The sequence below is a fragment of the Perognathus longimembris genome, chromosome 19, assembly GCF_023159225.1.
Source record: "Perognathus longimembris pacificus isolate PPM17 chromosome 19, ASM2315922v1, whole genome shotgun sequence".
Taxonomy (NCBI): Eukaryota; Metazoa; Chordata; class Mammalia; order Rodentia; family Heteromyidae; genus Perognathus; species Perognathus longimembris.
Window position 1 is genome coordinate 22190526 of NC_063179.1, and position 17777 is coordinate 22208302.

At 43.6% G+C, this 17777-nt stretch overlaps 1 protein-coding gene across 3 annotated transcripts in view; it reads left to right on the forward strand.

The window, feature by feature from the left end:
- The window catches only part of Osmr (oncostatin M receptor), a 38003-nt gene extending 20819 nt beyond the window's left edge, over nt 1-17184 (forward strand). Inside the window, exons 8-18 of one of the 3 annotated variants that reach the window (XM_048368304.1) lie at nt 409-551; nt 1112-1265; nt 3511-3587; nt 5446-5668; nt 7105-7287; nt 8274-8378; nt 10762-10935; nt 11614-11778; nt 14122-14203; nt 15361-15433; nt 16127-17184. In XM_048368304.1, coding sequence (XP_048224261.1) covers nt 409-551; nt 1112-1265; nt 3511-3587; nt 5446-5668; nt 7105-7287; nt 8274-8378; nt 10762-10935; nt 11614-11778; nt 14122-14203; nt 15361-15433; nt 16127-16699 — 1952 coding nt within the window. In that variant the 3' untranslated portion in view covers nt 16700-17184. Of the gene's footprint in view, nt 1-408; nt 552-1111; nt 1266-3510; nt 3588-5445; nt 5669-7104; nt 7288-8273; nt 8379-10761; nt 10936-11127; nt 11779-14121; nt 14204-15360; nt 15434-16126 lie in introns of those variants that run through there. The other 2 variants (XM_048368305.1, XM_048368306.1) reach the window with 2 other exon arrangements.
- The last annotated feature ends 593 nt before the right edge of the window (nt 17185-17777 follow it).

Here is a 17777-nt window from a genome sequence, read left to right on the forward strand (position 1 = left end):
GATTGCCATCTGTTCGTCACCTTTTCCCTTGAGAATTGTGGCATTATGCTGGAAGGTTTTAGAAAGTGAATAATTTGCAGTTATATCCTAGACATTGTTCATGTGATTTTTTTATTGTGTTTGTTATAGACTGGGTTCTGTTTATTTCAGCCTCTATGACTACCTTCTCTACTCTTTGACTCTTCTCCGCAGCAGGCCTATTGACATGTAAGAGCACATGCACATTTCCTTTTCTGTGTCTGATCAGTGAGTGAGAAAGGCTATACTTTACTCTTACATCTTGTGACTAAATCTAGTTTGGTTTGCCATTTCCTTAAACATGAAAATGCTTGCTGATCAAATGAGTGAAATAAGAAAATTTCTTAAGTCCTTTTGAATCTGAGTTTCTTTCTTATGTGTGTTTGACAGTTCATCCATTGGCTCCCTATAATGTCAAACTTGAAAATATAGAAGCCACACAAGCCAGACTGACATGGAAAGTGCTCTCCCATGGAAATCGTTACTCATTTTTGTGTCAGGTTGAACTCGAAGGTGAAGAAAAAGTGATACAAGTAAGAAGTCAGTGTAATCTTCTATTTTTAAGTCTTTTGGTATAACTGAGAGACTGCTGAAAAAATCACTATAAAGTTGTGATACATACCTGTAATCACAGAGAGGCAAGGCAAGAGGATTGTGAGTTCAAAGCCAGCCTGGGTTACACACACACACACACACACACACACACACACACACACACACACACACGGGAATACATGTCATCACTTTAAAGTATCATTTTTGTGTTGGTTACATAGTGTGGATCATCTGTTGAAAAGAGAAATAAGGGACTGGAGACATAACTCAATAGTAGAGTAACTATCCAGAAAACACAAGGCCCCGAGTGCAGATCCCAGTACTGACAAATAAATAAACCAATAAATATATTAACATATTAAATTAATCTTCCATACTGGGGAGAAGGCCTTAGGGATTTTTTTTACCCCAAAGGAAAATCTGGCCTTTCTCCCACTCAGGATTTTCTGTGCTCTGATTTGGGGTTGCATTGAAGTGTAATCATTAATAATTCCATCTTCTTCTTGGCTTTTTTGCTTTCTCTTCTTTTCTCATCAAGCAGTCCAATGTGTCCATCAAGGAGAACGGGGAGGTAGTCTTCAATGAACTGGTGCCTGACACAGAGTACAAGGCCCGCATCCGATGTGCTGGTGCGGACCACTTCTGGAAGTGGAGCGAATGGAAGCATCAGAAGTTCAGCACACCTCAGGCAGGTATGTTGCTCCCCTTGGCACTTGAGTTGAGGAAGGATGTAAGCCTCAGGAGATGGGCTGACTTTCTTGTGAGCTTTCAGCTGCACCCACAACTAAGAGGACCACCACATCACAGCTGAAACGAGAGCGTTTTTGAACATTGCAACCAAGGCCTAATGAGCTGGAAGACCCCTGAAGGGCTCTCTGCTAGGTGTTGCCATTATAGTCTTGGCAAAAGGCACCAGGAAGTAACAGTGACCTGCCACCTACAAAGTAAAAATATGGGGAAATGTACTTTAACTCCTATAATTGCTCTGACCATTTTTTTTCCTTTGGTGGCGTTCAACCTTGAACATGGTTCATCAGTGTTATTTCTACTGGACATTTTATCAATTGCTTTTCATTTTTCCAAACTATTTTCTCAGCTGTTGCTGTTTCTGGATTCCTATTGAATCTGAGGCTGTTTAAATGAGCCTAGATCTTTAATTCAAGACTATGGGAAAATGGGAGTTGTCAATGTTGTGGGAAACACTCATCTCATACCAGACTAAAGTAAACTAAATTAAAGTATCAGCCTGTGTTGGGCAATGTAATGACATTTCCAAGCTCAGTTTTGTTTTTTTGTTTTTTTACCGATGTTATTTGCTGTAGCTAGGATGCATGGGAAACCCACTCTGCATGCTCTCGGTGTTAGGATCACAGCAGATTGCACAGTTTCACCCAAATATACCCCCAAATACCCCCACATTCATCTGGGTCTGAGGAAATGAGCTGTCCTGGCCCTGCCTCCAGGTCTTTCCAGTTTTACTATAGTTCTTGGGTGGAAGGATTCACCCAGTTTGCAGTGTTAATGAACAGTACACACAATAATAACAGAAGCCTACATCTACTGTGTGTCCACTACCCATGTAGCCACTGTTATGATGCTGTATGATTGCAGAGGAGGCCACTGAGGCAGAGACAAGTGAAGTAATTTCTCTGACCCAGCCATGGGTGACTACTTTTCATACTCATTAGCCTGGCCTGGAGCTCCTCCTGCCAGCATTGGGTTTGGTATGTTATCATGCCATGTTGTTATTTCAGCCCTGAAATCATGCTGATTCAAGCCCCGGCCAGGTTACTACCCAAGGAAGGACTACACATGTGCATTGTATCTCTTCTTTGTTCTAGGTTGGGGGCAGAACTCTTTCCATGGTGTCCTGGGACCACACCATTCAGGCAACGTCTCTAATTTGTAGACAGCAATGTTAACTAATCAGATGTACAACTGGATTGGTATTAGATTAGATCTGCAAACCCTTCTACCCAATGGCTCATGCTGACTTGAGGCTCTGGTGATTTTCCCTAGGGGGTGTAAATTTCCAAAGAATCTTGCACGCACACACACACACACACACACACACACACATATCTTGCCATTGTATATTATAATACAATGTCTTTCTTTGTGGATTTCACAGTTTCAACTAAAATTTTATGCAAAGGGAACTAGGAAAAGGGTAGAATATCTTCAGATTATAATATTATAAGCCTGATCACACTCTTATATTGGCTTTTGGTCATGCCAAGAAAATAAGATCCATCTGATGATGATGAACCTATAGATATTTTTTTACCTGTGATAACACTTGGCTTAATGAATGCGAGGAAACTTGGTGTTTAGATGGATTGTCATAATTAAGGCATAATCAATGCCACAAGTGCATAGATAGAATCAGAGAACATTGTAGGCAAAACTGTATTTTATTGGAGTGCACCACAGTCTCGACTTCGTTGCAGGTGTGTTTTGGTTTGAGTAGTCATTTTGAAACCAACTAAAGAGCTTGCTTCTACCCCTGAAGGGCTCTCTGCTAGGTGTTGCCATTATGGTCTTGGCAAAAGGCACCAGGAAGTAACAGTGACCTGCCACCTACAAAGTAAAAATATGGGGAAATGTACCTTAACTCCTATAATTGCTCTGATCATTTTTTTTCCTTTGGTGGGCTTCCAGATGCTCCAAGCCTTGTCATTTACAAAGGATTTGAGTTTTGTGTTGCATTCAGGACCAGCTGATCTTTTTATCCCCTTAAGCACCTCTTATGTACACTAGTGTGAACTGAGTCACAGTTCACACAGTGGCTTTGGGCACAGGGTAGAGGTCACAGAGAGTGCAGGGGGAGAGGCAGACCTCTGGTAGGACAGGTGGTCATTGCTGTCTTAGGATGATGTTGAGTGTGCGCATTTGGTCCACACTCTTGTTTTAACCCAAGACGTTCTCTTTCCCCAGCTCCCTCAGAGGCTCCGGCTGTCTGGGGCACAGTGAGGACACAGAATAGCAGTTGTATTGTGAACTTATTCTGGAAGGTAAGACAAGCAGCTTCAGAACATCTGATGCTGCCCCTGGGGTTTCAGTGACTCTAATTAGTGAGCCTCTGCCCAGCAGTACGGGAGGAGACCTCCAAATGAGTCCTCCCAGTGGCCTGCCCACTGAGAGGGTGGTCTCTCCACACCTCCATATTAATGCATGACCCCTTCTTCCCTGACAGGCCATGCTTTAACCATGAGAACCTTCTTGTCAGTGCGTCCTACTCTGCCACTCCTGACTTCCACAGGGCTCAGGTTTGTGTGGAGGACCACACACCCTATATAGACAATGAATTTGGTGGTGCCAGAGTTTGAACTCAGGTCCTTGAACTTGCTAGGCCAGAACTCTACCACAGGAGCCATGTCCTTGGCCATTTTTGCTTTAGGTATTTTTCAAGTAGGGCACTTCTGTCTAGGGTCATCCTCAGACCATAATCCTCTGGTTGATGCCTACCACATGACTGGGGTTATACATGTTCCCCATTCTTGCTTTTTAAAGGGAGTCTTGCTGACTTTTTGTCCAGGTTGACTTAAAATCACAGACCTCTTCCTTTCCAGGCACTGATATTCTAGGTGTCAGCCACTTCCCTGTATCCTATTTTTAAATTATGAATACTTAAACACATTGTGTATATTTAAAACTTACAGATCTATATAACAAACTTAATATAAAATAAATTGTATCTTTCTACCTGGCTTAGTCTACTTCAGGATGACCTGGAAGCCCAGTTTTGTATTCAGAACTCATGTCGCCAGTGTTTTAGACTAAAATACGGTGAAAGAGTGTTGGCTGCTGGCTACGTCTGTCCATGCCTTTCTTCCCTCCTGGAGTTTGGTACATTCTTCAGGGACCCCTGTGTACACACACATGTGAACCCACTGAGCTCCTTCCAGATTCTCGCCACACGGAGCAGAAAGCGACTTCTTCTCAGTCTCAGGTGTAAGGTGCACGTGCCAGAGCTCAGCGTGGCCTAGGCAGGGAGGCCGGAGAAACAGACCTGCACCTCATGCTGCAACTGTGTGGGCTGGAAATTCTCTGCAGCCTGGAGAATCTTCTAGAAGATAAAGAAAGTTGGCCCTGGGTGGGAAAGAACACGACTGGACAAGAGGTCAGGGCAGGGCTCAGGCTCCTCCCGCATTGATGAAGTGCTCTGGCTCTTCTCCCCAGATCTTCTCTCCTTGCCCTCTCCACTGCCATGTCTTATTCTTCCTCCACAATTTTAAGTCTCTCCATCCTGTTGACTCCAGACTCCTTCTCTCTTCTCTGAACATTGTATCTTCAATATAATCCCTAAATGATTACAGTCTCTACTCATATCACTTAATCAAAATGCTTGATTCCAGGTTTTGTGTAGAGAGGGTTGTTTTTTTCTATTTTTAAAAAATTAGCCAGGTGCCAGTGGCTCACATTTGTAATCCTAGCTACTAAGGAGGCTGAGATCTGAGCCGGTCAAAGCTAGCATGGGCAAGAAAGTGTGTGAGACTCTAATCTTCAATTCAGCACCAAAATGCTAAAAAAGGAGGTGTGGATCAAGTGGTAGTGCCATCCCTGAGCAAAACACTAAGGGACAGTGCCTAGGCCTTGAGTTCAAGCCCCAGCATCCAGTATCATCACACACACACACACACGCGCGCACACACACACACACACACACACACACACACACACACACCGCACACCATACCACACCACAAAAATGGTTTAAATTATCTTGTCAATAGGAGGTGAGAAGTGGTTTTGTGCATGTGGGCAAGAAGGTTGAGGGATAGAAAAAAAAATAAAGAAGTAATTATATAAAATTATTTTGAAGTAAAGCCCATTTTGAAAAGATTGTCAATGTGTGTTTGTTTGTTTCAGCCACTGTCAAAACGGCACACCAATGGCAAGATCCTAAACTATAATGTAATTACAGAAAGTCTAGACAAACCAGTCAGAGTAACACTGCACTCTACCTCAGGCCTAGCTAATGGCATGAAACTAACCCTAGACCAGTGTGCTTACCAAATCAATGTCACAGCCAACAACAGTGCAGGCCAGTCCCCTGCATCTATCATTGTCATCTCTGGAGATTCTGAGAAAGGTGAGTAGCTTGCTTTTCATTCTTCCATGAGCAAAAAAGCCAAGTGAGAGTGCAAGCCCTAGTACCAGCAAAACAAGTCCTAGTACCAGCAAAAAAGTATTTGCAGTGTTAAAGAAGCAGTTGGCTAAGAGTTATAACCTAAGTTTGAAGTATATATTAATAAGTAAATGCTCATTGCTATGTAAATGAGATTCTTTCCTTTGATGGAGGAAGCTCTGGAAACCACAAAGGTTAGATCTGTGAAGCCTTCTTAGGCTCTACCAGGATGGCCCCAGCCCTTTAGCAATGCGAAGTTGTAGAAGAATATACTGTCCCCATGCTTTCACTCCAATGCTTCTCTGTAATCAGGGTTGCCAGACAGAGTATAGGATGTCCTGTGTCATTTGAACTGTGCACAGGGAAGTCATAGTTGAGTGTAAGTCTCTGTAGAAAATAATGGCTCCGTGAGGCCATGTCGCCTTTGTTCTCATTGTCAGACCTTATGAAAAGGGCCTCACCACCAGACACATCACCATGGCAGCCTCTGTCATAAATGGAGTCCACATTCATGCACAATCCAGCTCAGCACACACCTGACTGGTTTCCCCATTTATTGTCCTCTACTTAATTCCCACCCCTAACATCTCAGAAGCAGTGGTCAGACCAAGAGCAACCTGAACTGTAGGTCAGCGATCAGCCAAGACGTTCTTGGTAAAGGGATAGAGAGTAAATGTTTCAGACTTTGAAGTCGCTCTGTATATTCTATGCTTTGATTATCATGGATTAGTTTTACAAAATCTGTCTTCACTCATTGGGCATAGTAAGTGTAAGCCTCCGGGGCTGCAAGTTTTCTTCTGGTAATAGTCTGCTGACCAGTGTTTGAGTTGCCAAAGTCCCATTGGTCTCCAGATGTCAAGAGGAAGAGCAGGTCACCAGTAGATGAGAATGTCTCCTGGGAAGCAGGAAGCAGGGAAGCATTGTGGATGCCCCCGCCCCCACCAAGAACCCTTGATATGCTTGGCTTTAGCTGTGAAACACTATGTCAGTCAGCTTTTTGTAATCAAGTACCTGAAGTAGAAAACTAATAAGGAGAAAAGGGTGATTTTTTTTCTGCTCAAAATCAAGTGTGTTGTTTTGGGAACTTGTGGCAAGGTAGAGTATCATGGTGGGAACATATGGCAGAGAAGAGCTGGTCACTTCATGATGGCCAGGAAGAGAGAGAAGGTTGGCTCAGCCACAGTGACTTGACATCCTCCCACTAGGCTCCTCTCTTAGAAGGGTTTATCATCTCTCAATAGCACCATGCTCTGAGACCATAGCTTTAGAACATTTCATTGGAGGAAAGTTCATATCCAATGATAGCAGCTACATAGCACATGTAGATTCATTTTCTTTAGAAGCTGTAGAAAACTTAATTAGTTAAAATCAGAAGCGCTCTTGTATTCATTTATTTATAGAAGGAGCTGAAGAGGAAATAATTCAAGGTACAAAGGATGGGTTCTTTGTGTCCTGGAAGCTTCTATCTGGAGATAACATTATAGGCTATGTTGTGGACTGGTGTGCACGTCTCCAGGACCAGTTTTGTGATTTGCAGTGGAAGAACATAGGACCCAATACCACAAGTACAGTCATCAGCTCAGGTAAGAACTGCTCTCCTACCATCTCGCCCAGTCCACTTTGCAGCAAGTCCAACCAGGGCTTCTCATCCTTCTCAAGCTACTGTGTGTCATGCTCATTATTTCAAAATGACAAATCTAACCTGGGCTCTAGGAGTTCCAATTTTATACAGCTATATTATAAGACTAGACTTTTAAATCTGTCTTTTCAGAATATATAGACCCAAGGTCCAGATTCATTTGCTTGATGATGATAAGCTTGTTCTAAAACTAGAGGTCTGTAATGAATGACAGAGCCATTGTAACCACTGGGAAGAGAGCTTTCTAAGAGGCAGTGAAGTGCACGAAGTGCACGGGTGCAGTTGTTTGGACCATATTGTTGATGGGAGTCAACCATCAACTTTGAATTTTGGCAAATTCACACTTTGGACGCTTTTGTCCCACACTGGATTTATAACTTGAAGCATCCTTAAAGCAAAGTCAAAGGAATCCAGGTTTGGGGCATAAGCAGGAGGAGTGTGTGGCGCCATCTTCTGGACAGAGGGAAAGATGTGGGAATTTCCTGGGTCCTGCGGGAGGGAGATGGAGAGGCCTGCAGGTGACAGTGGCCTGGTGGCTTCTGGGTGGGGGGTAGATGGCAGAGAGGCAGAGAAGGGAAATGAGGAAGAGGAAGCAAAGCTTTCAAGACCCTGGGCTGTGAGAGGAAGAAAGATAGATGGCAAGGACCCTAAGGAGATTTCAGGTCACTGGAGGGTTTGGAAGGGTTTTGCCTCCAGTTGGATGCACGTGGCTAAGGTCATATGTGAGAGATCTGACTTGTCAGGACACAGCTGATGACAACCCTGCAGCTTTGCTGGAGCCAATACCACAGGTCAAGTGTTTATAACACAAATGACTCTAAGGCTTCGTGGAAGGAGGGAAAAGGAAATGATCCAGTAAACAGATTATTTCCAGAATCAAGAGGAACATGGTTTTGTCTTGTTGAAAATGTGCTTACTTTTCTTCTCTAGATGCTTTCAGACCAGGGATTCAATATGACTTCAGAGTTTATGGAATATCTACAGAACGGGTTGCTTCTTTAATAGGGAAAAAAACAGGATACTACCAGGAACTGGGTAGGTATTTAATGGGGTAAAGATTTAATGGGGTCCTGTGAGGATTTGTTCAAACTGATCTACAGCTGTCAGCTTTGTGTGTAGGAAGATTTTGCCCCTTGCCTAGCTTTCATGGTTCCATTGGTGCTGGGAATTACATTCTTTAAAAAAAAAATGTAAGTGTAAAACATTTTTTCTTAAAGGGTTACTTTGCAACTATAATGCAAAAAAACAATGAAATTGTTACTAATTTTAGCACCCAAAACAAATGTTCAGTTCTATTGTAAATGCGATTCTTTTCTTTGCATAGACATGTATTTTTAACTAAAAAGTAGGACCTTACTCTGTGTACAAGCTGATTTTTTGGTTCTTGTCCTAAAATATTATTTAACCATGTGACTTTATGAGTGAAAAGAGCCCTACTCTACACATAGTCAAGCCACCGTTTGCTGGACAGTTTTCAGGGATTACAATTATTTTCACTGATAGAATATAAAACATACCCAAGTATCTTGGTCTTCCAAGGGCTAAATCTCTCTCTTTGCTTTTCCTTTGTTCTTAGATCCCATATGAATCATTTTTATTTTACTAAGTCTTTGTCCATATCCATGATAATGACTTTCAAATGAAGTCCTAGGGCTGGAATTGGAATACTCATCTCAAATGTTTGAACTTTAGTATTAGGGACAAATCCAGGGATTCCTGCTCTACTACTTGGGTCGTGCCTCCAATTCTCTTTCCTTTTGTGTGTTGGATATTTTCAAAGTAAAGTCTTGCTTTATGTGCATCTTGGCCTGGGCTGCAATCCACTTCCTTGTGCTTTCCACATCACTGGGTATATGACAGGTAGGTGCCACTCTGGCCAGCCATTGTGCTTCCCTCTGAGCTGGGGTAACAGGCAAATGCTATTATGCTCCTCCATTGGCTGAGATGAAGTCTCTCGAACTTCTGACTGGCCTCAAACCATAATCCCTTGATCTCTGCCTCCTAAGCAGCTGGGATTACAGGCTGTTCCCAGTTTTGAAATAATTAAATATGCCCTTCATTTCTTCTATAATGTTTAAGACTTTCCAGTCATGTTGTGAAATGGTCCTCTAAATTTTCACCACGGCCCCTGGAGCAGCATGAGGATTTTCGTTTTCCTCGTGGAGAACTCATTCACACTCTGAGATCTAACATCCCTGGCCATGCAAAGCAGCGGTGCAGCTGGACCTTGATTATCTCACACCAGTCAGACCAGTGCTCAGTTTCTTCATTGGGAGGAGCTAAGCCACAGATCCCAGTTGCCTCTGAGAGAGGCAGGTGTTGGGGGCTCGTGACCCCCTTCCCCCTATCTCCCAGGGGGATGCCTGAATCCCAAACTATGAAAGAACACTCGGCTTTATCCCTCTCACCCGTGGAAGGAACAAAGCGTGTTCTTATGGACTGCGCTGAGCTGAGGAGAAAGTTGCCGAGACCCCCCTCCCCGGTCCCCTCACATGTCAGGAACGGCGGTGGAGAGAGGCATCGGGGAGACTATTCGATGGTCCATGAGTCTCACCTGTCCAGAAGGAGGGGAGAAGAATTTATTACGGTGACAAAGGCGGAAGGAGAGGGACCTGGGGTGACTAGCTGATTGGCTGAGCTGGGCTGCCCATCAGGTGATGTCATGAAACTTCCTCTGTCGGCGGAGATCACAATCCTCCAAGGGCCAGGCCTCCGCCATTAGACACGTGGCCGAGCCGAGAGGCGGGGACCGCTTGCTTCTCTTCTGGTTGAGGCGGGAAGGTGGGAGGGGCTCCCTCCCACACTGCCCCAGGGCTGGGGGAAGGGCAGCGTGAATCCCCAACAGGCAGGGGGTGTCCTTGGTGAGCATTGGTGAGTGTGTTCACGTGTGTAGAGCAGTGTGCTGAATTCTGGTGTGGGGGAAAAGCTTCAGAATATACATTCTCAGATTTTTCTACTGACATTCAAATAACTGCATTGCCTTATCTTGGGAAAAAGAGTTCTTCTGCCATTTGGCCTCTTACCTCTTACAACACAACCTTGCCTCTTCCTTCCCTTCTTCTTTTTATCTGTAGATTCTCTCTTGGGTCTTCTCTCAAATCCTAGTTATTCAAGACCACAATCAAGTCTAAGAAAGACTTGTAAAAATGTCTGTGTGATCTTGTGCAAGTTACTTTGTCTATCTGGGCATCTGTGTCTTTGTCTGTGAAAGGCATGGCTTGTCCAAGAACATTTCCCCAATTCCTTCCCAGTTCTCACAAACCATGTCACAGCAAATCCTCTCAGGACACAGCTAAAGCTCCTTACTTGGCTAAGCTCTGTGGCATCAGAGCTGCTGTTGTTCTTGGTTCGGTTTATGTGGATGTTCTCAGACTGTTTTCAGATCACCATGTTTTCTCACCTCTTCTTCCTCTCTTAGCTCCTTCAATGAACCCTAAAGTGGCCATGACTAACTTGAACTCCCACTCCTTCACTCTGAGCTGGACAAATTACTCCACGGATAACCAGTCTGGTTTTATTCAAGGGTACTATGTCTATCTGAAATCCAAAGATAGACAGTGCCCACCAGGATTCGAAAAGGTGGAGACCTCAGGTGACCTTTCTTTTTATTTGTTCACAGAACCTCACTATTCAAAAGCATTGGTATGAAAAGTGAGGCCTAGGGTTCCCTCCTGGCGCTGTGGCCAGGCTGACTGGACTTGTTGCATCACTTTAGGATCAAAAGGAGATTTGAAATTCAGAAAAAAAGAGAAGGTGGAAGGACAGGATTTGTAACTTATTTCAGAAAGAACAAGGCTGGGCCAAAAACTCCTTAAGAAATCCTGCTACGTGCCGACCTTTCTGGACCTCAAATGTCCTTATTGTGAATTTTGCTATTTTTATTCAGTTCTATTTTGGTGGGGGTGGGGAGATGGAACCAAGGCCTTGTACAAGTTAAAGTGTTTGACCACTGAATTATACTCGCAGCCTTGCAATTTATTTCTAAGTCTCTTCAGAGTTCTTACCATCACTGGCAGAGTTGTGTGTTTTGCATCTGCCTGGATCACCAATTGCTCTCTGTACATAGTGCATTGTGGGCATGTTGTGCCATTTCTTTAAACTTTTCTCAGTCTTCAAGGTGGTGAGATTATCATTGGATTTTTTGTTGCTGTTGTTGGTTTAAAAATCTTGATGGCACTAAAGCAATAAGAGCATATGTCCAGCTCTCTCACAAATTTCTATCGTACTCCTATTTTTTTCCCTTGTAAACAACATTGCTTTTAAATCACAGATGACTCAGTATGCAAATACAACATCAAAAACCCAGAACAAAAGACATTCGTTGTGAAAAACCTACAGCCGGAATCCTCCTATAACTTTTTGGTCACTTCCTATACACGTATTGGTGAAGGCCCCAATGGACCCTTCCGGACAGTCGACACTCCCGATGAACTCGGTGAGTTCCTACGCGTGCTAACCCTTTTCTTGGGAGTTTCTTAGAAATTGAGAGATTACAGAAATGTTGCCTGGGCTTTCTCTAGATTGGAATTCACAGATATTTCTTCTCCCTAAACTCCCCCCCCCTTTTTCTTTCACTTTGTTCCACAGAATATTATACAGAAATATTATATAGGAACTCACTGCAAAAGCCAGGGCAGGTTGGAACTTAATCTGACTGATTAAGGGGCTGGACCTTCTTTTTCTGCCCCTGTGACCCCCAAGGCCCTTCTCTCAGAATCATTTGGAAAATCAGATGCCTAATTTAGTGTGGACATTTGAAGAACTACAGACTTTCATATAGAACAGGTTGCAGGGTGGTTTTGGTGTCAGTGGAGTTACTTCCTCAGCCAGCCTTCCTTCTAGCTGGCTTTTCCAGTGGCAAATAATAGCTTCTTGTGCTTCCCAAGGGGGCTGTTAGAGATGGGCAATGTGGGGTGGAGATGTCTCCAGCTCCCTGTGTGTGCATTTGGTCAGGTGAAGGTGTGATGAATGGAGATCTGTCTTGTTCAAATGCATTTGGCTGGAGAGATGGAGAAAGAATAATGATAGGAACTGGTTGATGGAGAAAAGCTATTCCCCAAGGCAAATCTGAATATCCACTGAGCAAGAGGGTGCTAGGGAGGAGAGGATATTCAATCTGTATTATTTTTTTAAATAAAAAGTTTAGTAAGACTAGGCACAAATTTGGAAACATCATTAGTCCTCTCCCCATTCTCCAGACTTGTTCAGAAATACCCTATGAATGCAAAACTTAACCAAATTTGAGAAATAATTGTAGTCTTCAAAAAGGCTGATCTTGAGAGCAAAGTGCTCCTAATGAGTCAGCGAGAGCTTCCCTCGCCTGCCCTGGGCCAGGGCTAACCTGGGGCCAGTTGTTGAGAATCTAGTTCTGGTGCCCTCTTACCTGACAAGTCTTTCTTTCCAGAACCCCCCCCCCCATTGCCCAATACATTGACGTGGCCTCTACCTAAGGTAGGCCTTCTTACAAAGAGCCAGCAGTACTCAGCTCACCCACTTTAGGTCAGCCATGTGTTGGCTGAGAAGTATTGAAGGAGACAAATGGGTTGAACAGAATCATACATGTGAACAACCCATAGCCCTAAAGCCTCCCAGAACACTTGTAAGAAAGCACATTGACCCAGCAAGCAGAATCATTAATTAGTTGAATTACAAGCAGCCCTGCCAGGGTGGTAAGCATTAAAAAGAAAGCATCGCTGATAAAGAAGAGAAACAAAATGCTATCATGAGCCAAGTGCTGGGGGTTCAAGCCTGTAATCCTAACTACTCAGGAGGCTGAGATCTGAAAACTGCAGTTCAAGGCCAGCCCAGGCTGACAAACCTTTGAGATTCATCTCTAGGTAAGCAACACTTTACTGTTGCTCAAATAGTAGAGTGCTGTCCTTGAGTGAAAAAGCTAAGGGATAGCACGCAGGCCCTGAGTTCAAGCCCCAGTATCAGCACACACTCACACTTAGGTGCATGTGCGTGGGCATGCGCACACGCACGCACACACACACACACACACACACACACACACACCATTATCCAAAGTTAGAAGTATTCAAGCAACTTTGAGACTAGGTAGTAGGGTACTACTAGCTACAATTTTGACGATTATACGTTACAATTATTATAAGGTACAGTTTTTTACATATTATCTCAGGGCTAAAATTTCAGTGACAGACAAGCTTTTCTTTCAGCTTCTGGGTCTATAGGTCTGTGGCCTGCCTCCCATCTAGGCTAGGTCAAACTGGATACTAGGCTTCAGAGTGGCTCAAGTATATTACATATAAGTTCACATGGGGAGCAGGTACGTGGAGCAAACTCTCTCCTGATGAGTTAAAGGAACACCAGAGGGCAAAACAGTCTACATGAGCACATTTCAAACCCTTTCACATTATAACCACCATCATCTCATCGGCCAAACCAAGGCCTATATTTACATCTCTGTTCAAGCAGCAGGAAAATGCTCTCCATCTACCCACAAAGCTTGGGCAAAGATGGGAACATATAATTCTGATATAATTCTGATCTGGGGAGTCAGTGAGGAACTGGTCTACTTTAGCAAAAAGGTAAGGATTTGTTCCACAAAACATTTGGCCCATGGCAAAAGGGACTTTGATCTGGGTTGATCGGTCCTTCTTGCCCTCAGTCAGTCATGAAGTTTGCTTAAATAGAAATTTGAGGATAATAAACATGTAAAGTTGTTCTCACTCAAACACTTAATGTTTTGTAAAAAAAAAAAATTCTTTGAGGAGGTAGAAGTACTCATAAAATGATTTTTTCTTTCCTTCTTCAGCCTACACGTTGGTACAGATCATATTGCCCATGACTCTTGGTGTCTTGCTCATCATTTCTGTGTGTTACTGGAAAAGTCAGTGGTAAGTGTGTGAGCAAAATTGGTAACATGGCCTACTGACAAGAGTACTCGCCTCATGGTATACATGAAGCCCTGGGTTCGATTCCGCAGAACCACATATATAGAAAACAGCCAGAAGTGGCGCTGTGGCTCAAGTAGCAGAGTGCTAGCCTTGAGCAAAAACAAGCCAGGGACAGTGCTCAGGCCCTGAGTCCAAGGCCCAGGATTGGCAAAAAACAAAACAAAACAAAAAAACCCAACCAAACAAAATTGAATCCAAAAATCGAAGGACATCATCAGATACTTATACTTATGACAATGTATAATATGGAAAAACAAAAATAAGTATGGAGGGGCTGGGAATATGGCCTAGTGGCAAGAGTGCTTGCCTCCTACACATGAAGCTCTCGGTTCAATTCCCCAGCACCACATATATGGAAAACGGCCAGAAGGGGCGCTGTGGCTCAGGTGGCAGAGTGCTAGCCTTGAGCAGGAAGAAGCCAGGGATGGTGCTCATGCCCTGAGTCCAAGGCCCAGGACTGGCCAAAAAAAAAAAAAAGTATGGAAAGGGTAAAGGACAAAGGAGGTATAGTTGAGGATATGTAATTTCTTTGGCAAATTTTGCTTTGTAGGTCAGTAGATGAGAAACATAACTACCTATTTGCTAGGTGTTGGTGGCTCATATTTGTTATACTAGATACTCAGGGGTTGAGTTCTGATGATTGTGCTTTGAAGCTAGCCCAGACTCGTATCTCCAGTTAACTTCCAAAAAAAAAAAAAAAAAAAAAAGAAAAAGCCCAAAGAGAAGGTGTGGCTTCGGTGGTACAGCAGTAGCCTTGAGCAAAAATGCTCAGTGCCAACACCTATGACCTGAGTTCAAGCCTCCGGATTGGCACAAAAATAAGATATAATAAAGAGTTTGCAAGTGTTTCAATGGCCAATATAGATATCTCAGTCTGTATTTGGTGGTCTTCTAAGTCCTCTATATCTAATAATCCATGTTGTTCTTGCAAGACCACTCTAAGTATCTGATTACCTCCATGTAACCAATGAGCAAAAGTACAATGGAAGCATTCTTAAGGGATAGAGGAAGGATTAAACCCAGGTATGGGACTGTAGAGATCTTAACCACTCCACTACATGGCGAAATTTACTTCCATATATATACTATTTTCCTAGGGTGAAGGAGAAGTGTTACCCAGACATCCCAGATCCTAACAAGAGCAGCATCTTGTCACTGATAAAATACAAGGTAAACATGAAGAAATTCTTGGCATATCAAATTCCTATTAAAGATGAATCCAGCTTTGGGCTGTTGTAAATCTTTCCTAGAATTCTTCAAATTAGTCACTTCTGCTCCTACAGCTACAATATAAGTGACTGAAGAAGCTGGAGGTATAGCTTAGTGGTAGGGTGCTTACTCAGTATATATAAGGTCCTGGGGTCTGTCCCCAGGATTGAGAAAGAGCTATGGATACATGGGGGGAAGGGAGGGGAAAAGGAGAAGGATGGAAGAGGGGCCAGGAAGGGAGGGAGGGAAGGAGGTTGGGAGGGGAAGAATAAAGGAAGGAGAAAGGGAAGGTAAAAAGATAGGAAAGGAAGGAAGGAAAGAAGGAAGGAAGGGAGGGAGGGAGGGAGGGAGGTAAGGAGGGAGAGGGAAGGAGGAGGGAAGGAAGGAGAGAAGGAGGGAGGGAAGGAAGAAGGAAGGAAAGAAAGAAGGAATGAAGTAAAGAGGAAAGAAGGGAGAGAGGGAAGGAAGGGAGAGGGGAAAGGAACAGGTGAGTGAACCTTTTATTCCTTTTGTTCAGGCAAAGCGTTTCATTTTCAACCCCATCCCAAGCTCACTGTGGCAAGACATGAACTGCTAAGCGTACCTCACATACCTTATTCACTGTGGGGCACACACATACGTTTATATTCACATATTCTTTTGTTTTCTATGCAGGAAAACCCTCATTTAACAATAATGAATGTCAAAGACTGCATTCCAGATGCTCTTGAAGTGATAAACGAGCCAGAAAGCAGCAAGGCACAAGGCATGGGCACGGAGAAGCCATTCTTGGCAGGGAGTGAATTAACCAAGCCTACCTACCGTTACCTCTTGCAAAAAGAGCACTCAGGCCCTGGGCCCTGGATCTGTTTTGAGAACTTTACGTACAATCAGTCAGCTTCTGACACTGGTTTGTGTGGTCATGTTCCAGCACCCTCAAAAGACCTACAGTGGCAACTAGGACTGTTGACCCAACCTGACAACTTGCTAAATGTGCTAGAAAGAAACTACACAAAACCCCTGGGAGAAATCCCAGTTGGAGAAGCAAGTTTGAATTATGTGTCTCAGTTGGCATCACCCCTGTGTGGAGACAAGGACAGAATTTCAAACAATTTAACAATACCAGAACCCTGTTCAGACTATAAGATGCAAATGGCATTTCCCCCAGGCCCCGTGTCACCTGTTCCAAGTGAAGAACACAGCCTGTCTTCAGTGGTCCTTTTAGGTCAAGCTGAACACTATCATTAACCAGCATGGACCAGATCCTACACCACACAGACACTACGAGTAGCATGGTTGACACCATGTTAACACCACAGCCTTTGGGCTCTCATCCCAGAGAGCAGTCACTGCTTGCTGGTTGGTTTATATAAGAACACTACAGTCTGGCTAGATTAAACACTACAGCTATGGCACTCGGCATCCCCTCTTGCAGGCTTCCTTTTGAAATAGCAGGTCATGGGAACATGTGGGCTTTGTTGCTGTTTGTTCTAGGCTCACCCTTATCACAGTATACTTGAACTTGACTGAAGGGTAGGCATACCCACTTACTCTTCAGGCCCTGTCCTCTCAGTACTGTAGAAGGGAGCTGTGTGGGGCCCATTTCCCATGAGAAAATAGCTTCAGTACATTTTATTCTAATATTTATATCTTTAAGGTAAAGCAACTACACTGAATATTTTAATAGAGACCACAAAGATTTATTACTAGCATATAGATAAACTGTGAAAGCTCAATATCAAACTGCAGAGCTTCTGCAGGGCAAAGGACATAGATCGCAAGATAAACAGAAAGCCCAAAGATTGGGAAAAGATCTTTACCGGCCATACAATGGACAAAGGCCTCATATCTAAAATATATGCAGAACTAAAAAAATTAAATTCTTCCAACCTCCCCCCCTGCAAAGAACCAACAGCTCCCTCAACAAGTGGGCAAAAGACTTAAAAAGAGACTTCTCTGATGAGGAAATGAGAATGGCCAAGAGACATATGAAAAAGTGCTCTGCATCACTGGCCATAAAAGAAATGCAAATCAAAACAACATAGAGATTCCATCTCACCCCAGTAAGAATGTCCTATATCAAGAAAACTAACAATAATAAATGTTGGAGGGGATGTGGCCAAAAGGGAACCCTACTTCACTGTTGGTGGGAATGGAAACTAGTTCAGCCACTCTGGCAAGCAGTATGGAGATTCCTTAGAAGGCTAAACACAGAGCTCTCCTATGACCCAGCAGCCCCACTTTTAGGCATCTACCCAAAAGACTACAAACAAGAACACACTAAAGCTACCAGCACAACAATGTTCATCGCAGCACAATTTGTCAT